Raw genomic sequence first — 25,997 nt, 5'->3', positions numbered from 1 at the left:
GGTAGGAATAATGGCCGCCTTCGTAGCAATGGCAGGAACAGGGAACAACACAAGCGGCATATCGGAGCGTTGTAGCTGACCAGGACGAGCCTAAATTACCGGGCACCCCCTCCTACCCGGTTATCAGAACGGATGGGTAGAGGGGGGTCTTGCCAAAAGACACAAGAAACGAGAGAGACTCGGAGGCAAAGGGAGGAAAGCTAACGCTATCTCGACAGCTAGCGCTGGTTGTCACTGCCGGGGAGCAAACCCCGAGTAGCCGTGACAACTGCGCGGTCCGGAGGGCTGAAGGAAGCGGCGACCAAACGCTGGAGCCTGTGATCAAACACCTGGATAGTCGCTAATATGAGTGGACCGGGTCAGGACAGTGAGCCAGAGGCCAAAGTCCTTCTCATCAAGCGGCTTTACAGGTAAGTTGGCGAGGCCGTTTTGCGTAGCTAACCAGGGTGCTAATTGGACGTTATTGTGTTGGCTAACTTAGCTGCTAACCAATCAATGTTTGTTATCTCAAGAAAGGATCAATCTATTCTTCTATTCAGTAACATGTCACGACAATGAGCTGCCTAGCATCAGTGCAAACTCAGTGCTTAATCTCATCATGCTTTGTGGATGTGTGTTATCAAATCATCGTTTGGCTGCATTTGTCAACACTGCGCTTGTTACAAAGAAATGAAACAGAAAGGATGTTGTTTGCTAGCATGATAGCCCCCTCGGTGTTATTTTAAATTTAAATCCTTGTCATAATGTCAATGTTTCCACCTCTCAATGCTACTCAGGGCTGTGGTGGAGTCTGTGCACAAGCTGGATGTCATCATCGGCAGCAAAGCATCCTACAGAGAGGTCTTCAAGCCGGAGAACATCAGCCTCCGCAACAAGTCAGTCTCTGCAGTGTGTGTGTGTGTGTGTGTGTGTGTGTGTGTGGAAGGAAGCAGGTGTGACTTAAACATCTGGCCAGTTGTTATGAACTTAATGTTGAATTTTTCCAGTCGCTGATTGCTGAGTTTCAATTTATTTAGCTGTTAAAACTGTCTTTGCATTGTGCTGTGATCAGTTGCCCGCATCCAACTTGGTATTCAGTGTCCAAATTCTGCCTAAATCCAGTTGACATTTTTGCATTACAAACTAAGGGTCTGCTGACATTGTTTTTTTTTTCAGGATTGATACCAGTTATTATTAATTAATGAGACCAGTAACTGATATTTGGAACCAATATGCATTTACTATAAAAATGAGAATATTTTTGTTGAAATTTTTAACTTTGAATATAACAAACTCCAACACAAAACTTTGTTTATATCCCTTTACCAATTATTTAATCAAAACTAAGGCTCTCAACATCAGATACAGCAAGTTCCCAGCAACTTTTTTATAAAGTCACATGAAAATTTAAATAAATAATTGCTTTTACAAGTGATGTACAGCATCCAGTGCCTTTAATGAAGAGGCAGCCGCTTTTCCATATATGGCGTCTCTATAACTCTCTAAAACAGATATTATCTCTAAAACAGATAAAAAAATACTGATTCATCTATTCATTTTCTGTGTTAAAAAAAGGGAAACAGTTCTTATTTATGTATAAAAGCCAAATATAGTTCTTTATTTATGAGTAAGGAAGTCTATATGGTGCTTAAAGTTATGTTTATCATCAAGCTAGATACCATGGTATAGCACTAAAGCAAAACAGATTTTGGACGAAAAAGCTTAACAAAGACAGACACACATGTACACACATACAGACAGAACAGTGCATAGATGAGATTAAAACAGAACAAGTTTAAACAAATTTTAAACACCGGGAATCAGATAAAAAACAGGATCATTTAATTTTAAGTTTTGAAGCAGTTAAATAAAGGAGATGGTAGCCTGAGAAAGGCCCAGGTAAAGGGAGTTAACTGTTTAGACAGACCACATATAATTATTTGACTTCATCCGTGAGAAACTGTGATCTCCGCAAGACTAAACAAAAGACGACATACTAATTTGTGCTCAGTCTAACAGCCTGTGAACAGGATTGCAGTTGTTATTTTTATGCTGGATACAATGAACCAAAAGCTGTGAAAGAGGAAGTTGGTAAAAACGAGAACCAGACTTGACCATGTGTCGACGCAGACGGAGAGATGAAGGAGAGGGTGTCTTGTTTTGCTCAGCGACTGCCCTGTGAACCAATAATCGCTCTAAAAAAGTTGACTGGACGGGCCTTCAGTGTGGTCAGCGCTGCATGTGAAGCTGAAGCATCTTTGTTTTTTAAGTAAAGATGTCACACTTTTGCTAATTCCAGCCTCTGACTGTGAAGATTTGCTGTTTTTCTGTGTTAAATATGATTATACACTGAATTATATATTTTTTTGGACTCTTGGTCTGAAGCATAAGATTTTTAAAACTTTTTTTACTATTTTCTGATAGGGCTGGGCAATATAACGATGTTATGTTGTGTCAAGATATGAGACTATATATCGTCTCAGATGTTGGATATTGTTATATCGTGATGTGGAGTAGATTGTGTTTTTTCCTGATTTTTAAGGTGGCAATACTGCAAAGTGATGTACTTTTCTTAACTTATCAGACACTTCTACTTGTTTTAATACTTGCCTTTACCCACTTAGTCATTACATCTACATTACTAATGATTATTGGTGGAAAGTGGAATTGTGGAAATATTTTTTCAAAGTAGTCTTTCCTACGATAGTCACATCAAAGAGGGGATTTGGTTAAAAAAAATTGCAATGTTTTTATTCTGTCTCCCAGTTCTTGCATTAATCAAGTGCTTTTTGGGGAGATTTAAAAATATCAAGATATGTATTGTGTATCGAGATATAGCCCAGAAATATCGCAATGTAAATTTTAGCCCCAATCACCCAGCTGTATTTTCTGACAGTTTGTAAACAAAGGGATTTATCAATTAACAAAGAAAATGAGTGGCAGATTATATATTAGTTTCAGAAGGGCACGAGTGATCAGATTCCTTCACATTAAGGAATGATTTTACTGCGTATCTGGAGGCATCCACAAGTTATGAGTTTCCCCAAGATATTATTTAATGTGAGAGCAGTAGTCATATATTGTACTTCACTTCCAAATGGGATAATTTTGTGCCTCAGTGCAAAGTGAGGCTCAAATTAATGGTTGAGTTTTTTATTATCCTCTTTGGGAAGAACCAAGCAGAGAAGCATCTCTTCAAAGAGGACATAATGACAAATACTGCATGTACTTGTCTAGCTGTATTAACATAATTTTGTCACTGGCCGTACACAAAGTGCAGACTGAGATCTCACAATATTCTGGTGAACAACTCTGAATCAGTTTACACAGACCATGTGAGTCACAGAAGGGAAAGGCTCGCTCATTAGTGAGTTTTGTCCGCAGTACTTGAATCATCTGTTATCACTAACTGTAGTGTCTACAAAGTAGGGCTGCATTGTTATTTTCATTATCTGCTGAGCATTTACTTGATAAATCACGACAAAAATGCCCAAAACTCAAGTCTGTATCCTGTCTGTGCCGCCCTACCTGTTCCAGTGAAACTAGCCTGACTAATTGGTCCACTCGTCAAACCGGCGACCCGACTTCCTCCTACCTCCTGTCTTATGCATGTGCATGTGTTTTTCTTGTGGTGTGTTTGCAGGCTGAGGGAGCTTTGTGTGAAGCTGATGTTCCTTCACCCTGTCGACTACGGCCGCAAGGCTGAGGAGCTGCTCTGGAGGAAGGTTTACTATGAGGTCATCCAGGTTATCAAGACCAACAAGAAGGTAACTGGCCCTGCAGCTTAGGGCACGAAATCCTCTTTGCATGAGGGAGCCAACCAGTTTCTCTGATGTTGCTGGCTTGGCAGCCCTGGCTGCCACTTTAAGGTCAACACCACGATGACATCTGCCACTTTGTGGTCACTGGCATGTAACTGTCCTCACAAAGTACTAAGAGTTTGTACGTATTGCACGTGTGTGGTCTGAATGGAAATCAAACCCATAAAAATGTCATTTTGTGGCTGTTGGCTCCCCTATTGGATCATCATTTGAAAAACATAAAAAATATCAAATGTAGAGAGGAAATTTTGAATGTCAACAGCAGTTGAGTTGTTGTCAGTTGATGCACATTTGTTTGTTTTAGACGTGTGTGGGTTAAGAAGTCTCCCCTTAAAGGGTAACTCTGCCAATTTTACTGTCGCATATGTAGAAAAAATGTTGTATTAAGGTTGAGTTGTGCAGTTTGAGTCAATGTCAGTTGGAGCTGAAATCACCATTAAAATAGTAAAAACTGCAGGCAAGAGGTGCAAAGATAAAATGATTATTTAAAATGATTTAAAAATACGTTTGCAGACATTAGTGGGTGGAGTAGGGAGTGTAAAAAGAAACAGCCTGTTTATTACTGTTGTTCTGGTCATATCTTTAATGTACTGGTTCTCTTTCCTTCACTGTAGCACATCCACAGCCGCAGCGCTCTAGAGTGCGCCTACCGTACGCATCTAATTGCAGGTGTGGGTTTCTACCAGCACCTGCTGCTATACATCCAGTCACATTACCAGCTGGAGCTGCAGGACTGCATCGACTGGACCCACGTCACAGACCCGCTTATAGGTAAGATACGCAAAGCACACCTTCACTCACAGACACAGATGTAGAGTTCAAAAATGCAAGCAGCATCGAATCTGCTCTGAAATGTTTGTTATGAGGAAGTGTAACGTTTACACGTAAATGCTTGTCCATGTTTTAAAAATCTTTCTAATGAAATTTAGAAATCCTGATCACTATAGGCCTTTTTTGTGAAAGATTGTTTGAAAAATCACATTGGGAATAAATTCTATGCAGCTGCTCTGCTTTCAGGACTCTGGAGTTGTCATCGGTTCACTTAAATTGCTTGCAAGAACACTGGTTAGAATAAGACTTGTGCACTAATATGTTGCTGTTTTAAAACACCATTTTAAAGAAAAAAATGCACTGTGTATGTGGCCTAAACAGAGCCATTATTAACCTTTCCATTCCCTTATATTACAAGCATGTTTTGTGTTTATTGCATTATCTTCCAGTGAGAAATTAACCTCCACAGACAGATGGGTTTTTCTTTACCACCTTTGCGCTTTTCAGATTTGCTTTCCTTGTGAAATGGGTGTAAATCCCACTCAGCCTGGTGTTATGAGTGTTTTGAAACTTGCGGATTTAATGTTCAAACTGCTCAAACTTTCTTAAAGCGTCCACTGGAAAGTTGAATATCGTTTACAGCTGGTATTAAAATGTACTTTCACACTCCAGATGATAAATAGTGTGTTCACACATTTGCATTTATACCAAATGTTTATGTGTCTGTTGTCTAAATTCAGTCTGTGTCAGATGTCAGTGTTTTCTTGCACTGTGTGAAGCAGACAAATGGTTTGAAAAGTGCCAAGTCGGTCTATAATTAGTGAAGACAGACAGGTGTGTGGTTAAAGTTTGTGATGCCATGCAGCCGGTATTCGTCCTTCGCCTCAGATGGGCTTCTTCCCCTCTAAAATAATTTCTAATTTTTGCAATCACACTGCACAGATTTCCTATTCGTAAACATGGAGATCCTATAGAGTGGTGAAGGGATGACGTATTTTTGTAGGCCAACCAGGAAGTAAGCATCGAACTGGTTCCCTCGTCGAAAACCGTAGGTTATCGCCAAAAATAAGCTCTGTGGCGAACACAAGTTTATGAGACGCTTTGTTCAGCGTGATAATCTTCACGTATGAACACCACTTTTGTGTGTTTTGAAGCGTAAATGAAATTGCCAGAAGAAAAAGCTATTGTTAGGCTACATGAACTACATCGTGGTCGCACAACTCAAACATCACAACTACAAGCACTGTAAAAACACGTTAAAACACGATCGAAAAATATTATAAAAAGATAAATGTACAAGTTAGAGTGTGACTGTTATTGAGGCTATAAAGGCGGACAGGTGGGTTTAATGAGTTTCTGTGTCCGCTGTGATGACGTCTAACGTCCCCGACAAACTCTGTAGTCCCATTTAGCCACTTGTTAGCAACCGCCTTTTTTAAGACGAGTAAAACCTTAAAAGTAAAAAAATCGGGTTTAAGTGGACGTATTTTCTGTTGCAGAACAAAACGTCTCAATATGTTTAGCCTGTGTTAACTGCAGACCTTATTTAAGGCATTTTACTGAAAACCCATTCAAAAAAACCCAAAAAACTTTAAGACGACGGAACCGAACGTGCTAAAAGGCTAACAGTAATGAGTCTGCGTTTTAGGACTCAGTGCTTCATTACTCTATCGGACCCTCCACAGGGGCTAAACTTTACACTTAAAGTGATACGTGCTTAACATTCAGCCTATCTGCTGTTTGCAGATTGTCCCTTTGCTGGAATATAAACTCTTTTATTACATAATTCCAAGTCATTTTTTGGTAAGAACATCAGCTAAATGCTTTAAATGAAGAAAAAAAACACATTGTGTAATTGTTCCCCGCAGGCCGGAAGAAACCGGTGTCAGCCACCCCCAAGGAGATGGAGTGGGCACAGATGGCCTGTCATCGCTGTCTGGTCTACCTCGGAGATCTAGGTAATAACATGATAATAGAATATGCAATTATTTCATCTCTCTACCCGGCTTGTAGAGGTGTTAGACAGCATGTGTGTGTGTGTCATTCAGCGTGGGAAATTTTGGCTCAGCTACAGAGTGTAATTGGCAGGACGCTGTTCGCTTGGTTTAGACCTGCGTGATGTAGAGATATCAGTATTTTGATTGATTTTTCATTATTGAGCTGAAAATGGTGAAGTAAATGTAATTATGTCCGCACCATTTTTATTTTTCCTTTTGAAGGATCAAAAAATTGAATTAAGCTGTGATTTTTTTTAAATTTCAGCCTATCATGTTAACATTTATTACTTTTTCTGTTATTTTAATGTTTCGTCTGCAGCCCGTTATCAAAACGAGCTCGCTGGAGTGGAGGCTGAACAGCTGGCAGAAAGGTTTTACCATCAGGCGCTGTCTGTCATGCCGCACGTGGGTGAGTGTAACTGTAATGTAAGATTTCTTAATAACACAGCGCTTTGCTGTTGCTGTGGTCAGGGAGAAGCTTGTAAAGTTTGTGTTTTCTGGGCTGGAAAGTGGCAGGAATACGATGCTTCTGAAAAGCTGGAAAAATACTTTCATCAGCTCAGATTCTCAAGCAGTCAGAACAATTACAAAAACTTTAAAACCCATAGTTCGATAGAAAAAGAAAGCAGTTAAAGGGGGATACTTATTAATTATTCTTATAATGTTATAGTGGAATAGAGTGATGTCTAGACTGCAAATATATTGTGTTCAAACATGAATTAAAGGAATGGTTCAACGTGAATACTCTTTCTTTCCACCACTCACATGTCTACACTAAATATGCAGCTGGAGCCAGCAGCTGTTTGGCGCAGCTTATCATAAAGACAGGAAACGGGGAAAAAGGGCAGGCTTGATTCTGCCCAAACGTAACAAAATCTACCTCCCAGCACCTCAAACATGCACTAATTAACACATTATGTATTTTTTTATTGGTGTTTTTCATGCTTACAAAAACCCAAGTTAAAACATTTTACAGGCAGATGTATTCCAGACTATATCTTGGCTAGGAACAGTAACTTGTAACTGGACATATTAGATGGTTATTTTGTATAAAATTAGCATTGTTTAGATGTTTACTGTAGGGTTTTTGTACAACAAACAATGTATTTGTTAACTAGCAAGCTTTAAAGGTGCTGATAGGTAGAGTTTGGGTATTTATCGGGACTGTGTTCTTTAGTGGATTTACTGATATATGTGTTATTTGACCTATTCTTTTGGTATATTCTGAATAAGACAACAGCATATCAACATACCAAATAATATCATTTCAGTTTTTTTCCTGTGAAGTTATGAAATGTTCTTTTTGGTCTCCAAATATGTCAGTTGGATCAGATTTGGCTGTTGAATATGAATATCCAACAATTTCTTCCTTTTTTTCCATATACAGTTTGAGAGTTTGAATTGGGTTTGGGATCCAGTTCAGGGTGAAAGTGACGTTCATGTAATATAGTAAACAAGCCAAGTTAGCCCTTTAAGCTAATGCATGCTAACTATGCTAACGAAAAGTACGACATCGATTTTTGCCACCACTCAAACAAAAGCCAGAGACTGTGTCGTATTAAGTTGCTGTGAGTTTTAAATCCACCACCTCTAAACAGAAACGTTCCCAGAGGTACACTGCTCGTTGACCAACCCAAAAAAACCTGACTGCTCGACGAGGCGTCTCTGATTGATGACACAAGTCTTCCACTTTCAGGGGGCAGGCTACATTTTAGCATGCATCATTTTAATTCTTCAGAGTGAGCGGGATATTCGGTAATGATTCTCAGTCCATATCAGGCGTCTCCAAAAAAAGGTTAACTTGTTTGCATGTTTCTTCACCCACCTGTCTACAGGAATGCCTTTTAACCAACTGGGCACACTGGCCGGGAGCAAGTTCTACAATGTTGAAGCAACCTACTACTACCTACGCTGGTGAGGAGTGTTTACATGTTAATATCTGTAATGTTAACTATTGAGCCACAACCCAATAAGTTTGGAGTCTTACCGTATATTTTATCTGTGCCAGCATCCAATCGGACGCCCCCTTCGAGGGCGCCTATGGCAACCTGAAGCGCCTGTTTGACAAAGCTGCCAAGATGTACCACCAGGTGAAGAAGCAGGAAATGAAGAAGCTGTCTCCATCTCGACAAAGGTGAGAAGTCAAGAAGGATTTTTAGAAAGTCTGAAAACTCTGTAGTCCAAAGAAACACACATCCACACAATTCCACCGAGGCTTTTTTACATCACAAGAGCTCTCTGGACAGTGGCGGTGTTATTATTACTAATGCTTCTCTCTGGTTTGCCTGATAAAAAAAAAAATCAGTCTGAAACAACCAGAATATTTTGACTTCACTGTGCCGACATCCCAGAGTGATTTTAATCTAGTCCCAGTTGACATCTGGGGTTTCACATAATCACCTACTTGCTTTCCCGCTATTTGAATCACAAAGGCGCTCTAACCTGTGGTGGGATAAAGCAGCATCTCTCTGCAGATGGGATTAGATAATTGATGATCCCCGTGGGGAAATGATGTTGTTGAAGCAACAAAAGTATCAGGAATCAGTAGGAATAAAACACAAATATGCACAGAGGTGAAGCATGTAAGATAAACATTTCAAGAGATAATGCCCGCTGTGCAAAAAGAAATATTACCAAAAAAGTGGTATAAATGTAAGTCATGTCATGTTGTTTGTCTATTGTGGGATTATCTAGTGGACCATTGTGCATGCAGCAAATAAGATTAACACATTATTTCGCCACCTGGACAAAAACACTGTTGTTTTTGTTTCATTTACATAAATAACACTTCGCTTAGGTTCAGTGTGTGCAGTGTGAAAGCTTTTTGCACTAGTTTGGACTACATTACTTGTTCATATATTGTATGTAATGACAGATGGAATCATTTTTGTATTGCCATAAATTTATCACCTCTATTATCCATATTTGTGGAAAAAATCTTAATTGGTTCATTGTGTTAGATGAAGAGATTGAGTCCACGCTTTTTGTGTACAAATTAAACAAACAGATGCAACATTTTGTAACTGTGGATAGATCCAGACGAGCTGTTGTATCATAGCTGTCTTATTGCTGAAGACTGCTGGCTCAAACGTCATATTGTGGTTTAGTGTACCGACACGAGAGTGGTATCGATCTTCTCATTTCACCATCAGCAAAAATGGAAATAAGCATATTTCCCAAAATGTCCTGCTGTGCTTTGAAACCTTCTTCAAATGTTCTCTGTTTTTTCTTTTTTTTTTAATGTAATTACTAAGTTGACACACAGAACATCTTAGCAATAGTGAAAGTTGTAATAAGGGAAGCAACTCTTTGCAACAACAGAAACAAACAAAAAAATGCTGATTTGATTCAGAGAATTTCAGTACAAAATCAAAATATCTGTAATTTATGATTTCTATAATTTTGCTATGACTTTTTTTTCGCAGATCAAAAGATATTAAGCGCCTCCTTGTGAGCTTCATGTACCTTCAGAGCCTGCTGCAGCCCAAGAACAGGTGAGTGATTGTGCTCACTCATCTCTTGTCCTGCATTGTATAGTTACATAATGCATAATAACCATATTATTTTAACCATAGCAATAAATCCCTCGTGAAGAAAATGTTTTTCCTCACATAATCCGAAAATTATTGCATTTTAAGTAAATGGGTCCCGCGTTCATCAACAGCAAAACTATATGAAAACGTACATTTACTAACTCTCACATTAGTCATGCAGTATAATGCAAGTCTCAGTGACCCAGCCATATGCTCAGCACACACATGCATTTTTGCAAAAACTTTAATATCTTAAAGACCTCTGCATACGAGCATGCCCCAGGGCGAGCTCGTGCATTTGAGCTCCGCTCAGCTGAATGCATGAATGAGGTTCAAACACACGCACTCGCCCCGGGGCCCTACTCGTACACAGAGGTGTTTTAAATAATGGTCTTTTAGTGAAAATGCATGCTTGAAAGTACGGAGCTTATGACTGGATGAATTAGACTTTGGTTTTGCTGCACGAGATGAGGCAGAGTTTGTAAACAGAGATTTTGTTGGAAACGCGGCCTTCTTTTACTCCAGTCAACAACAGTTTTGTCAGTTTTTGGATTCATTTACCACGGAGGCATGCAAGAAAAACAAAATTTTCCTTCATGAAATTAAGCTAACAGAGAGTTAGTAACGGATGAACAAATTATTATGGAGCATTCCTTTAAGACAACATGAACACAGCCTGTTACAGTGCGTATGTTTTGTTACTGTCAAACGAATTTATCTGTAGTATCTAACCTCTTACCTGCAACAGTGATATCAAAGTCAAATATTTGGTTTTAGAGAAGCGCGGACAGAGTTCAGTGTTAATCGCCTTCAACAATGTTGAAACAAACTGATTTAACTTGCAACAAAATGTTCTTGCAAGAACGAAAGACAGCAAAAATGAGCATATCATGAAACCTGGATCACTGAGCAGCTGAGTGTCATCGTTTTCGATTATTCGCTGTTAGATTGTGTTTACCTTGGATTTTCTGTCTGTGTCCAGTCTGATGGAGACGGAGCTGACGTCACTCTGCCAGTCGGTGCTGGAGGACTTCAACCTGGTGCTGTTCTACCTGCCGCCGCCGACACATGGCGGTGCTCACCACTCCCCCAGCGAGGAAGAGGAGGAGCAGCAGCAGCAGCACGCCGACAGCTCCTGCCCCGTGCTGCCTGACACCCTCGTCTTCAAGATGGTGGTCACATGTCTGATGGTGGTGCACAGCCTGAAGAGGGGTGGTAAGTGTGGGACTGATGTTAAGGCTGTTGAGTATTTTACCAGTTTTAGGGTTTTTTTAATTTTTCTTTTAACTTATTTGATAACAAATTTATAGCTATATCAGAATAGTGAACAAACAAACCTTTTTTTCTTTAAACACACTCTTCAAACTGTAATTATCTACAGTGGGCCTGTACATCCATGTCAGACGAGGATTGGATTAATTAAAGAAGAGGAAGAGTACACCAAACACACAACATTTTATTTCTTGTGGAGCTGTGCAGTTAACTGGCCAAAAAGGCCGTAAAAAACACCCACCAAGGTTGTCCATGTTTCCTGCCATCATAAGAGGATCTGTGGTGGACTGACTCCCAAACTGAAATTTTGATTTTGACATGAAATTAAGAAATAGAAATCTGTAGAAATACATCCTGAAATTTTTGGTCACTTTTATTTTAAATCATAGCCCCACTGATACAGTTTTTTTAAGCCTAATACCAATACTGATATTTTGATTGATATTAAGTGTAAAGGTTCAGTGTGCAGGATTTAGGGCCATCTATGAGAAGAAATGGAATATAATCTTTGTAACTTTGTTTTCTTTAGTGTATAATCAGCTGAAATTTTGAGTCATTGTGTTTTCGTTACCTTTGAATGAGCTGTTTAAATCTATAAAGGGAGTAGGTCTGCGTTAACAGAGATCGCCATGTTGTTCTACAGGAGCCCAGAATGGTCAAACCAAACATTGGCTGTAGAATGAGCCATTTGTGTTTTTGCATTAGTTAATCTCGTAGATGCCACTAAATCCTACACACTGATCTAGTGGTTCTCAAACTTTTTTCAATAATGTACCCCCTGACCAGTGCAAAATATTTTTGGTAGAACAAATAATACAATATATAGTAGAATATATAGTAGAAATTATAACAAAATAAACAAACGCAAACATAAGCAGTGATAGCTTTTTTTTTTTTTTACATTTTTGGGCAGTTTATTGCATTTAACAATTGCTTTGAAAATAGGAATATCAAATATAAAATGTAGCTTTTTGAACTTAAATTTACATTTTTTTATTGAACTTTTTATAGAATAATTATTTTAGAAATATTGCAACATTTGTAACATTTAAAAAAAAAAAGATAGCCTCCACAGTATTTTACCCCCTGATGAGGAACACTGAACTAGATGCTTAAAAACATCCACTGGCTCGGACATTATACGTTGAAATATACATGTTACGTTTGGCACTTACTTTTATCTCTACATTTTTTATCACCTTGGGAAAGCTGTTTTCTTCTGGTGATTATCATCTGGAGCTTAACTGATATGAAACAGAAGAGGTGCACATTTCTTTTTCTTTGTTTTTTTTGTACTAACAAATGTTTTACTGTGTCTTTAGGGTCGAAGCAGTACAGTGCTTCCATAGCTTTTACTCTGGCGCTTTTCTCCCATCTGGTGAACCACGTCAACATCCGCCTGCAGGCTGAGCTGGAGGAAGCGGAGAGCCAGGTGCCTCCACTTCACACTGATGCCACAGGTGAGAGAAGAAATCTCTGTCTCTGTGTACATGGAGGAAGTTAGTTCTGTCACGCGGCCAGTGTTTGCTACATAGATCAATACAATCATTAGCAACATCCTTTAGGATTAAAGTGCCATTTTTTATAGTTTGAAATGTAATCTTGTGGCAGAGCGATAGCCGTATGCTGAGTTTCTACAAGTCGAGAGCAATTTGTGAAAGTTGAACACATTTATTGACTCTTTCTGGCATGCTGTTTCAGGTTTAACCAAGCGGAGAAAATAAGTTTTGTGAAATGCGTCATTTGAAGAGATTTCCAAGACAAAAAAAACATTGGCAGTGAATTTTTTCTCTTTTTTTTTTCTAGATGACCTGGAGATGAGGGACTCGTTGGCTCCAGCGACAGATCGCTCAGATGAGAAGCCTCTACAGAACGGCTCCCTGGAGCAAGAAGAGGAGGAGGAGGAGAAGGACGAAGATGGCTGCGAAAGGGTCGGCGCCAAAAAGCACTGCAGCGCAGAAGAGCAGCGCAAGTTGGAAGAAGAAAAGCAGAGACAGAAGAAGAAGTACACCCGCCTCTCCAGACTGCGCCGACGCCGCTGCGGCCGCAAAGACACTCGAGGAGAGGATGAAAGCGACCTGAGCGAAGGCTTTGAGAGCGAGGAGGACGAAGATGAAGATGAGGAGAGGAGGGGTCATGCTGACTCAACAGGCGCCACTACGACAGGAACCCCGCTCAATCCTCAACCTGTCAGGAAGGAGACGAAGAGGGACCCCCTGGGTGAGGAGGGCAGCTGGGGGAGTGGCTCAGAGGAAGAGGAGGAGGAAGGAGGAACGGCATTCGATGTAGAGACCGACTCGGACATGAACAGCCAGGAGTCTCGCTCAGACCTGGAAGACATAGAGGACACGGAAAACTCTGACAACTTGGAGGGTCAGGCGCGGGAGCACCAGGATGAAGAGGAGGATGAGGATCAGCCCAAGGAAGAAGGAGGCGACAGGGATGGCGATACTCCTCCGACCACCAACGGGCCTCTCATGCCGAGTGACTCCAGCATCAGCAGCAACCTCCAGGCCATGTCCTCACAACTCTTCCAGGCGAAACGCTGCTTCCGCTTGGCACCAACCTTCAGCAACATGTTGTTGAGGCCTCAGGCCTCCTCTTCCTCGGGTATTCCCACCCCTGCTGACGCCTCTGCTCCCCCGTCCCAGGAGACACCCCCTCCTCCCGGAGACTCACCCTGCGATATAAACCCCGGTACTGCCAACGGAACCAATGAAAACGGTAAGATGCTTTTTGACTCGATGTTACATGCAGGGTTTCTGCAAATCCTTAAAAAATCTTAAAAGGCATTAATGCATTCATCTGTAAATAACTGGTATTAAAATGTCTTAAATTCATCCTTTAAAAAGTCTTAAAAATGCTCAGCCATGGGAAGTATGATATTATGAACTTTTTTTGCATCATCAAATCTCAGAATAATTGGTAATATCTTTTTTAAAATAATTTACCAAAATTAACATCAAGCATATAAAAATAGAGAAAAAAACAACACTCATACAAATTTCCAGCATCCAGTCAAATGAAAAATGACCAACGTTTCTGAAGGAGTTGATGCTTTCATGAGAACATAATTTAATTGTTTTCCACATATTCCACTCTAGAAATGTTTAAATCTCATAACTTTTTAATTTGAACCAAAAAAAAGATGTTTTATATTGAATTTCATTAACATGTTTTGGCACTACTGTCCAACTATGAGTAATTGATGTCAGTTCACATTTAGTTTGAATTCTGAGTGGCATTAAAAATTATCAAAACATTTTCAAACTAACTTGCTTTAAGATGGTGGAAATCTGTAATGCATCCTTTTGTGATTTTTCAACACAGTTTCTTATTTAAGATGTTTTCTTGATCATCTGTTTTTAATTGATTCATTGTTTTTTTAAATGCTTAATTTTAGAGATAGCTAGTTTTTTATTGCAGTGGAAACTCTGGGACTCACAAAGAACTCAAAATGTGACTTTGTTGAAATCAAACTTGTGTTTTTTGCTTTTTTTTTTATTGTGTCACCTCCTCTAGACTTGGACTCGGATTCGGAAGGCAGCCAACACAGCACTCAGTCTGAACATAGTGAGAAAACCCTGTTAGAGAGGCTGGAGATCCTGACCAATCAGGGGCTGATCCAGGTGGTAAAGGTCTTTGTCGACTGGCTAAGGACAAACACCGACATAATCCTCATGTGCGCACAGGTGAGCGGGCAGAATGTTTTGCTGTTTTTCTATGAAACTTTGACATTTGGCGAGTATTTAACAAACTGTGTCTCTCTGCAGAGTTCTCAGAGCCTGTGGAACCGACTGTCTGTGCTGCTCAACCTGCTGCCAGATGGCAGTAAGATGCTCGAGGCCGGTGAGTTACTGTCACACTGCACCGCAGAAAGATTTACACTTCTGTGTGGCTCAGCGAGCACAGGACGACACAACATTATCTATGTTTTAATCCCCACTGGGTCCACTAACTCTAAAACGTTCTTTGAGGCTCAGAGTGAAGACATTAAACCTAAAACTCTGATGCTGACACAAATGTCCGGTCACTTTTTAAAAAATGAGATCTAAAACTAATTTTAGACAGATTTTTTGTGTCTGTGATTGATGAATTAATTATCCAGCATGCTGTTTTCATGTTGGTAGATAGATTTTTTTTATGTTTAATGTCTTACGATCATTGTGATATTAATTTTGTCTCTTAGCTCATATTTGGTTGCTGTCCTGTGTGCACTCACTTAACAAACAGTGCTAATAACTCAGCTCTCACACTGAATATTTGTCTTCCTGTGTGATTTTTACACGCTGTGCATGAGAGAGCTCTCTGAGCCGACAGCTCATTTATTTATTTATCCGTGTGTGTGCTGCAGAGCTCGGTCTCAACGCGGAGGTGACGGAGCTGTTAAATGAGTGTGAGCAGCCCGGTTTGGTCCAGAGTCTGCTGCTGCCTGAGGATTTGGCTCTGCGACACCTGCCCGCTCTCAGCGTAGCTCACCGCCGTCTTGATTTTACTCACCGCAACCCCTCCCTCAGCTCCCTACAGGAGGTATACACACACACACACACACGCACGCACGCACACGCACACGTACACACAGGATCCAGTTTTTACAGATGTTTAACGTTGGTTAAAAATACTGGAAGAAGCCAAAAGGCATCAGCTCCACTTGTGTTGCCTTGTTATTTTTTTAGCCATTAAGTTTGCAAATTTAAAAACAGTGTTATTATTTAAGACAAAATTTATTTCAGTGAACAATATTTCAGTAATTTAAAAAAATTGCAGGAAATTCCATACACAAAATTCACTTATATTAAAAATCTTTACAAGAGTGTCTGTTCCAGTAAAGGCAGCAGCTCACGAAGCAAATTCTCAGACAAACAACATATGAAAAAAGAAATTTAGAATCATCAATACCAAGAAATCACTTCAACGTATCCTGAATCACATAGAGGTAAATATTTATTTACAGCATCTACAACCTGATGCACCTTCCTCCAGCTTCCTCAATCTACTTTTGAAAACACTTTGAGAGACCAGACCTCAAAACCCAAATCAGTCTGCGTCAGCGTCCAGCAATTTTAAAGAGTTTCCTTGTTCTGCTATGTGACTGATTTGAAAATGGCTGACAAAGATCTCTGTTAGATGGAAACATCGCACAAATGAAAAATTACTGTGAGCTTTTAATACAGTGTGCAGATCACCTGATTCTTTCTTTAGTTTTATTAGTTGATCCAGCACCTATAACAGTATTTTGCATGTGTGCAAATTCATTTATCCAACACGATATTTTAATATTAAACATAATATAAAAGCTTAAAAACATTTTTTTTCTTTCTCCTTCACCCAGTGTGTGGTGCGAGTGTGTTGCATTCGCAGTTTTGGCCACTTCCTGACGAATCTCCAGGGCAACGTGCTGCACTTCAACCCGGAGGCGGGCATCTTCACCAGCATCAGCCAATCCGAGCAGGATAATCTGGTGCAGCAGGCCAAGGCCCAGTTCCGAATGGTGAGTGACGTCTGAACAGAACGAGAAAGAAGAACCACGGGGGGCTGCATTCGCTCAAGTCTCATTATTCTGTGTGGCATTAAGACTGTGAAAACTGTCATTGTGTGACTGTTGAACTGAATAATGTGAAGAATGCTCAATTAATGACCTGGAATCAAAATGCTTTTTACTTTTGGAGCAAAGCAGTTGTCCCTTTTGATGTTAACTCCTGTCTTTGTCTTTATTTGTCCAGGCTGAAGAGGAGGCGCGTCGAAATCGCTTGATGAGGGATATGGCCCAGCTTCGACTACAGGTTTGTGATGTTATCACTCTTTCAGCTGACTGTTAACTTGTTTGTGTTTCCCGGTGATACAGCGTAGACACAGCTGTGTGCTGATGCAGTCATCCCTGCCCAAAGAGCAGTTACAATAGAATAAAATGACACCTTTACTGTCCACCTCGGTGAAAATTAGTCTTCGGCCCACCAAACAGAGGAGACAACATAATAAAAACCACAGTAAAACAAACAAGTCAATATAAACACTTAACACATTAAATCAGTTCATTTCAGTGTGTGTCTGTTGTTTAGAGCCAGTTAGTCGTCTTGTTGAGTTAAGAGTCCCGGTCTTTTTTGAATGATAGAAAATGTTTGGATTTAAAAAAAAATATTTTCATGTGTTTTTGTATAGAAAAAAACATTTTTTTTTTATTTTATATTTTTTTTTAAACTGATTACATTTATTGCATTAAAAACAGTGATGCACGATAATGATTATTTCAACCGATAAACCGAGAATATTCAGCTTCTCATGGCCGATAAGATACCAATAACCGATCATTTTTTTCCCTCTTATGTCCTTATGTCAACGTGAATTATACAAAAATAATGCCGAAAATAAATTATATTGAGTTATAGTGGAACTATAGAGTGGTACATTCCCCAAAATGTCAGGAAGCAGCACAGCTGCAGAACAGTCCCTAAGTAAGCGCTTTGTTGTGATCTCTGCATATTTACATGTTGTTCTGCTTGTTTTTGGAAGGAATCAATGAAATTGTTACACAGATCCTCTGAAGACAACCATCCACATATTGTAACAGAGCGGCAAATTTCTTTCCTGGAGCTGACAATGTTTCTCGAATATGTGTTGATGCGCAACGTTTTGTTAACCATCACATACGTTTCTTTATTTCCTCAATGCATTTAGTCTCTCCCATCATTTAGCCCGCTAGATGAAATTACATGTAAAGAGAGTTTTAATCTAATTATTTAAAAAACAACGGGTGAGTGGGATGAGAAAAAAATGACATGGGTCCTTGGTCATGGAAAAGTTTTGAAATATTGTCTTTGAAAATGTGTGAGAACCCTGAATGTTTCTGTTACCATAAAACCCATTTAATACATTTCACAGTAACTGCATATTATCAGCTGTTGGATCTATTTTCAATCTGTTCACTGCAGTTGGAGGTGTCGCAGCTAGAGGGCAGCCTTCAGCAGCCTAAGGCCCAGTCGTCCATGTCTCCCTACCTGGTGCCAGACACAGCGGCTCTCTGCCAGCATCTGAACCTCATCCGGCAGCTGGCCGGCAGCGGCTGCTTCATCATCATCATCCCACGGACAGGTCAGTGCGCCGCCTCGTCCTCTGTCTGTCCTGAGCAGCATGCTGTGTTGTGTTCAGGCTGCTCTGTGAAGCATGTTATTCAGTGATTTTCAGGGTAGCTTTATATAATCTCTGATTTCACTGTAGAGAGGTACAATCGTGCACAATGTAATACAGACCACTACTTTATTATAAGCGTATATTTTCCATGCAGGAATTTCACATGTGATTTGATATGTGGTATTATAACTGTCATTGAAATTATCCTAAAATGTGTGTACAACTGTATCGGGTATCTGCAGATTTTAGGAAGTCCAAAAAGACCCAATCAATTCAGTTTCCTCATAAAAAAAACATACAAATCTTAAATTTAACTTACAAAAGTAAAGATAGATAGATACATAGAACATTTAAAATGTATTTGTGTCTTTTTGTGTTTTTTTTTGGAAAACGCTGTACACTCTTTAATTAAAAGTGCGATTGTTGTATCACTGGACTTTGCTGCTGGAGGCTGTTCAGTCCTTTTTTGTGGCGTTTAAGTCAGCACCATCAGACCTGTGGCAAACGCTGTCACTCCTGTTTGCTACAGCAGCTAGGAAGCTCATCGTGTCACAATGTGCAAATGTTGAATTTAGAAAAATCTTCAATTATTTTAATTTGGTCGACACATCCGTCCATTTCCTGCCACTTATGTGGGTCCAGGTCAAGTTAATTTGATTAATTATAGGAATTACTGTTACACACTGCAGGGAAGTTACAAGAGAAAAAATGGAATCTAACAATAAATAATTTCATGCCGTTTTATCTGTACTGGTTTTTATCATGCTGTCATATTTTATGAAAGCGGTGCATTGCATGAGGTATTAAAGAGGTTTTAGAAAGTCCTACGTCTATGTTTGAGAACCCTGCAGAAACTATTCTGGACAATGGATTTTATTTTTTTATCAAGTCTTTTTTATGTCCCAAACTCTTTGATTAAGTGGAAGGCATCGAAACTTGATATTTAACCTCCTTTTGTAGATTTTTGGGTTTTTTTTGTTTTTCTTGTCTCGTCACAACTAGATTCTTTTTTTATGTTTCAATGCAAAGTATCATTTCGCACCTTAGTGTACATTAAAGTAGCTGTATTTTTCTGTTTTAACTAACTATTATTGCAGTTGATCAAAAATCAAGCAGTAACCTGATTTTGAATTTTGAAAAGAAATTAGTTGTTAAATGATTCATCAAGCAAAGTAAAATGCAAAAATATTTGTTGGTTTCAGCCTTTTAAATGTGACGATTTGTGATGGATATTTTCACTGTCTACTTTCATTACTTTTTATAGACTAAACAATTCAAAGTTTATTAGAACAAAATGTAAATTAATTATGTGATAAGTTACAACTTTGGTGCCGTCTCTGGTTTGTGGACACTTAATGTACAAGCTGATATCCAGGGCAATGAAAGTGATCAGATAAATCGTCCGTAGATAGATGATTATTTTAACCGAAATAAGTAAAAGAAGTTAGCTTTAAAAGTTGTTCTGTTTCTTTTGAGGAAGTTGCTTAACGGGACTGTTTGTTCAGGTAATTAATTAATCTGGATTACTTCTGTGTTGCAGTGATTGATGGACTCGACAGGTTGAAGAAGGAGAATGCCGGTGCGAGGGACGGCATCCGCTTCCTGGAGTCTGAATTTCGCAAAGGCAACAGGTGAGTTTGTTATTACACATAAGTGCCGACTACACCTGATGGTACAGCGCGCCTGTCGGGGGTGACGCGTTTTTCTGGATGTTTCTGGGAGCGCATAAAAGTTAAAATATCTTCAGCTTTTCAGGTCAAGGCTTTGAGTCGCACTGCTAGTCAGTGTCATTTTTGTGTACGCAGTAAGTACATGCAGCCTCGCTCCGGGCGCTCCCAGGTTTTTTTTCAGACGTCTGGCGGGATTCATCTCTGTGTGACTCATAGAGCTTCTTGCTGCTCTTCTTCAGAATTTGAAGTGAAATACTTTCTTTGTTTCCTGAAATGTAAATGTAAAACACAAACCTCATTTCCACCTTATTTTGGAGGATTTCTTAAATATTGTGTATGTAATCCCTCTGCAGGTACATACGCTGCCAGAAGGAGTCGGGTCGAAGTTTTGAAAGAGATAAAGTGAAACGTCAGGACATCGAAGCCTGGTAAACCTCGCTCTCATCTGAGATATTCATTGGATGAAAACGACTTCCATTTTCATTTGTCCTCTTTTTTTATTTTTATTTTTATTTCTAGGCATTTATACAAGATGGTGGACAGCTGTCGTCAGCTGACAGTCTCCCAGAGCAACGGAGATGAGGACACAGCCGGCATGGTGACCATTCTTACCGGCCATCAGGTGGAAGAGCTTTGCACTCAGTCAGCAGCAATGAAGGTCTGTCACACACTGTTTATGTTACATTACAGACCAGAACAAACATTTTCCAGTTTGTTTAGTTTCTGGCCCGCTAATATAATCGCTGGCCTCCCACTGGCACTCCGGCCAAAGAACTGTAGGCAGACATTATGGTCTGTAAGAGACTGTGGCAAACTCATTTTTTAAAGCAAAGCGATGGTAGTAGTATCTTGTGAAACTAGGCAAGGTGGCTAAATAAAGCTCCATAGTTAGCCGAAATTTTGGCAAGGTAACAACCGATATTGCCATTTTCAAAAACTCTCCCTTGAATTTTAAATTCAAGATATCTGAATGAAAATGACTTCTAAATATTTTGTTCCTAACAATAATGAATTCAAGCAGTCTGTTGACGGACGATGAATTGTAACATGTATAGATTGTTAGATATTTTGCAACAATACCTCAACAGCATAAGCAAATTCGTAAAAAAAAAAGAGAACTTTTTAAACTCCTCCAACACAGAGTTTAAAAACTCTCAAACCAAAATAGACTTGACAGTTTTATAGTTGTGCAAAATTTTATGGACTATGCTCAAAGTTTTCAGCGTCTGTAACATGTTTTTTAGAATGAAGCCATTAGTGCGACAAACAAGTGAGAAAAACATTTGCATTATCTGTAACGCTGAATAAATGTCTGTAAAAGCGATGTGTAATTGAGGACGGTTTTGTTATCTCATGATTTGTATTAATTTGCATGTATGTGTGTTTTTTCTCCAGTCGGCGATCCAGGCGGCGGGCTCGGCGGGCATGGAGCTGAAGAACATCGTGGAGTTCTACCGGCAGTGGAAGGAGATCGGCTGAGAGGTCTAACGGGGGGCAGCTGTCGGCGCTGCGAACAGCTGATCGATCACAACACTCGCTCCCTCTCTCTCTCTCCCACTCTTTTGCTCTGTGTGTATCTGCGTCTCCAAAGGCAAAAACCAACTCAAAAGAAAGAAGGAATCGAAGGAAAGAGTTAAAAGCTTAGAGGGGTGGAAAAGTTAAAACAGTGGAGTGCAAAAAAATAAAAAATACAGAAGAGAAATGATGCGGGCGAAACGGCGCTATAAGAAAGAGCAGATCTCCCACCTCCCAATCCTAAACATAAGAGTGACCCCTGGTGGTCGGGGTGCGGAAACGGTGGGGGGACGCTACACAACTTTTAAGTGCCCCTGGTTCACACCCTAACCAGGAATACACTGTATATGTTAGCAAACGAGTACATCCGTGTCGAGAGAGAAACCGCACACACACACACACACACACACATAAACACATTCACGCTCAGATAAATCCATATAGATGTTTAGAGCAGTGGTTTGGATTTCCGTTCCCTCCTTCCCTTTTCCCTTCGGTCTGTATCTGAGAAACAGGGTAAAGAATGTGTGAGTCTGGTAGGACTGCGTTTACGGAAAGCCGAGGGTGTATGAAGACAACATTGAGACAGAGACAACAGTCTGTCCACCTGACACCCGAGGCTTCCAGCCCTACAAAACAAACCAGGCGTCTCATCGCTCATAGGCCTCTAGGAAAGGTTGAGGAAGACAAATGTACACTTCTCCGGGATCGGTTTCTTTCCTATGTGACTTTTTTTTTTTTTTTGGTTTTGTTTTCTTCATTTGCGGTGTACTTTTGTGACCAGTGACTTATGTATTGTGCTATCTCTGTATGAGAAGAGAAAAGGAAAAAAACAAAAGCAGGTGTCAGTCCTGTTAAAAGTTTTAATTTGGATTTTATTTTTGTACCCAAATGATGTTGTTTATTTTGCTTTTTGTAAGCTGAATCTGAATGAGATATGCAAGAATGTTTAAGGGAAAGGGAAGGGGTTGTTGTTGTGCGTTGATCCACTGAACAAATCCTTTTAGTTCTGAAAATTAAAAAAAACAACAACTTATAATCCAGAATTTATTTATCGAGGTGTCATGTTAGAGGGAGGTAGAAGCTGATTAGCCTCGTGTTGTAGCTAGTCATCAGAGAGGCTCAGAAGAAAAGGGGCCAACTGACTTTCCCAGAGGAATGTGGGTTGTGTTTGGACCCCTGTAAACTCCTAAAATGTATCCCATCTACATCGCCATTTCCATAGTGACTGTCCCATCATGCACAGTGCAAAAGAAAACCAGTATATGTGTGTGGCCATGCATTGAACAATAAAAAGAAACTCGTATAACATGATGACTTTCACCTTTTTCCTACCTTTCCTCTGTGCCATTTGAACACTTGTATGAATGATAATTAGCTGCTTTACAAAAAATAACCGTGCAAAAATTATTTGCATTTTGTAACTTTTATGAAAGTTACTTTTTGTTACACAGTAGCACACGAGCAAAATACTCTGCCTCCTAGCGCTGCCAGTGGCATTTTACATGAACAAAAACAACCAATCCGAGTCTCTAATGCAGCTGTTAGTTATGTCATTCAGTCACTTGTTTCCATTATCCCTCAAAATACGCAAACTGAAATTGTGAATATGAAATTAGCCAAACATGTCAATTTTGAAAAAAACTCCTATCACCCTTAGCACAAAAAAAGAAAAGTTAAATGCCCTGAAAAAAATTCTAAAATAAAAATAACAAATAGAATTAATAATATATATTTCTGTAATAATTTTAGATATATAATTTTCTGGGCATTTTTACTTTTTTTCTAGTACTTCTCATAATTCTCTCTTTTTCTTCTCTCACTTAAAGCAAATTTTCATTTAAGTTGCTTTTCACCTTTTAATAATTTCTTGCAATTTACAGGGCATTTTATGCTCGCTGACAGACTTTTTTTTTGGAAAGAAATCCAACCAGTTTGCTCCGATTTAAGGGTTAATTAACAGATCTGTGATTTTGAACACTTATCACGCCGAAACAGAGGTTTACAATAATCAGAGACCTTTCAACTCCTCATGCGAGGTCTCTCAGCCTCTCAAACTAGGTCTCCATGTGACATTCTTTCTGTTTTTTTTTGCTCCATCTCTTGTGTTCCTCTCTGTCCCGGGCCCCATGCCCACACTGACCGAGCACCGAATGACCAATCCCCTGGCAGCGGGGTCAGTGCCATTCCAACAGAAGACGGCTGGCACTGGTGCTGCCCCCTTTTTTTCTGCTGGGTAAGGGGGTTTGGAAATCTCACTGACCCAAAGCAATCCTCTTTCTGTGAGCCCATGAGGCTGCGGGGACTTCAGAGTGGACTGCTGGGACAGGATGAAGGGTTCAAACATGCAAAGAGCCCATTACTTTGATTTATAACTTTGTTAAAAGTGTCTGAGAAATGTCCATGCAGGGGTCTGTGCTGGCTGTGGGGAAATGCCTCGCCTGCTTGGAGTTTATGCGTGAGTAACTTGTCTTTTTTGGCTTCACGTGCAGCTTTTTAATCATTTTTGTGTGTAAAATCTCTTTGAAATTACGCATTTCATTGAGAATTTAATGCCATCCACGTTTGCTGTTATGTTAATGATGCTGGAGCTCTTGTCCTCTCTGCCTTGTCTCCTGACAGAGAAAAACAAAGCTTTTTTCTTTGCCACATCCAATGGAAAAAAGTCTCTTCCCCCCGAGGGTGGGATTTCGACATTAGTGGATGCAGTAGTGTTTTTCAGTTGCTGCAGGAATGTGCAGAGGAAGAGATTGTTTAGTGCATTAGGGACGGGGCTAACTGGAATAATTATGGATTGATATTTGTTTCCCAGAAAAATTACGTCTTCACTTTTCACCGCCACCCTGTGGATTCCTGCAGTGATCCCACTGGACACGTATAGCTGAAAGGTCAGAGCAGGTTTGTGTTGCGATAGTTTGGCTGCAGTTTGCATCATTACACTGACTGTGACTGAGTGTTTCGTCTCTCTAAAAACCTGTCTAATGTTTCAGTTACTCACTCTCCTCCTCTTCCAAAGAGACTCTTGAGGTTCTTACATGTAAGTCACTCCCATTTATAGGAACAGAGTGCCTCTTTGCCAAATAGTACTTCCGAAACATTTGTACATGTACTTGGCAATAAAACTGGATTGTGATTCTGATTCTGAAATATCACTGCCAAGTTTTCTTCCTCCAAAATAACAAACTCGCTTATATGATTAGATTTCAAACCTCTCATGTGCTGTTTAGTGTGTAAGGAATATCCTGGGTAATACTACCACTAATAATAATAATTATTATTATTGTTGTTGTATTGGATGTTTATGTTCTTATTCATTCCTCTTGTTTTTTTCCCAGTCACTTTTTTTAAAAATAATTCCTCCTCTTAAAAGGGAACTATGCCCATTTTTCAAAATTCTTTCATATTATTCCAACCCTCTCCCAAATCCTAAATTTGGAGTGCTTAAACTCTGTGAAGTTATTGGAGTCTGGAGTTGCTCCATAGACAATAAATAGTGAAAGGTGTTGGGGATGACTCTGAGAGCAGACAGGGGAATAATAAGAGTATATGGGAACATTTTCTCTTTCAGAACTTAAAACCATAAAATAGAATCAAGCTTATAAAACAATTAACTAAAACAGTAAAATTATAAACAAACTACTGTAAAAATATCTTTAAAATGAGCTTAGAATTGAGTTAAAGGACCAGTGTGTAGAATTTGGGGGGATATATTGGCAGAAAATAAGAAATCGTGTTTTCGTTAATTTAGAATTAGCCGTTATAGAGAGAAGTGCGTCCACGTCTACAGAGGTCGCCATGTTGCACCACCATGTTTCTACAGTAGCCCATAATGGACAAACCAAACACTTGTTCAAGATAAGGCCATTTGAATTTTTTACATTGGACATTATGTTTAACAGCCCCTTTGCAACTAGCAGCATCAAATAAACTGTTTTTTTAATTGTAAAACTGCTTTTATTTTTGGTTTATTCAGTTTTTTTACAAGTTGAGACCCTCTGAACAATGAACATTGAAAGGAATTATAACCAGAAACAAATCCTCCTCAATCACTGCTCCTTTTTAAAAAAAGTGTGTTAGCTCAGAGTTATTGCAGAGTACAGCAGCTGAAACTGTAAACAGGAAAGATGTTTTTGTTTCACTGATGTCACACAGTAGGAGGTTGTCGTGGATACACCCTGCTATTGTAGGAACTCAGGATATTGTGCTGCAGATGGATTTGATCTGGAAGTTATCAGGGTGTGTCATTTGTTTGTGATGCAATATCTGACCTAGATTACGACTTGCAGTGTTTTTTATTTGGTTTATTGAAAC

At 39.5% G+C, this 25,997-nt stretch overlaps 1 protein-coding gene across 1 annotated transcript; it reads left to right on the top strand.

Moving 5' to 3' along the window:
- smg5 (SMG5 nonsense mediated mRNA decay factor) lies at nucleotides 1-23,000 on the top strand. Its single transcript, XM_042490183.1, has 22 exons — nucleotides 1-410; nucleotides 777-875; nucleotides 3,623-3,746; nucleotides 4,415-4,571; nucleotides 6,440-6,529; nucleotides 6,888-6,977; nucleotides 8,404-8,482; nucleotides 8,577-8,702; nucleotides 9,994-10,062; nucleotides 11,084-11,316; nucleotides 12,696-12,833; nucleotides 13,180-14,097; nucleotides 14,896-15,065; nucleotides 15,147-15,222; nucleotides 15,728-15,903; nucleotides 16,706-16,864; nucleotides 17,097-17,156; nucleotides 18,303-18,462; nucleotides 20,042-20,132; nucleotides 20,525-20,599; nucleotides 20,691-20,829; nucleotides 21,567-23,000. The coding sequence occupies exons 1-22, from the start codon at nucleotides 346-348 to the stop codon at nucleotides 21,648-21,650; spliced, it is 3,378 nt and encodes a 1,125-aa protein (XP_042346117.1). The 5' UTR covers nucleotides 1-345; the 3' UTR covers nucleotides 21,651-23,000.
- Nucleotides 23,001-25,997: the final 2,997 nt, after the last annotated feature.

This window comes from Plectropomus leopardus, chromosome 7 (assembly GCF_008729295.1).
Source record: "Plectropomus leopardus isolate mb chromosome 7, YSFRI_Pleo_2.0, whole genome shotgun sequence".
In the NCBI taxonomy this organism is placed as follows: Eukaryota; Metazoa; Chordata; class Actinopteri; order Perciformes; family Serranidae; genus Plectropomus; species Plectropomus leopardus.
This window is presented reverse-complemented; position numbering and strand designations above follow the sequence as displayed.

Bases quoted from the DNA above. Each gene is read 5' to 3' on its own strand.
- smg5 (XM_042490183.1), top strand. From the start codon at position 346: ATGAGTGGACCGGGTCAGGACAGTGAGCCAGAGGCCAAAGTCCTTCTC. The intron at 10,063-11,083 runs GTGAGTGATTGT...GTCTGTGTCCAG, and splicing joins CTGCTGCAGCCCAAGAACAG to TCTGATGGAGACGGAGCTGA. The intron at 17,157-18,302 runs GTTTGTGATGTT...TGTTCACTGCAG, and splicing joins TGGCCCAGCTTCGACTACAG to TTGGAGGTGTCGCAGCTAGA.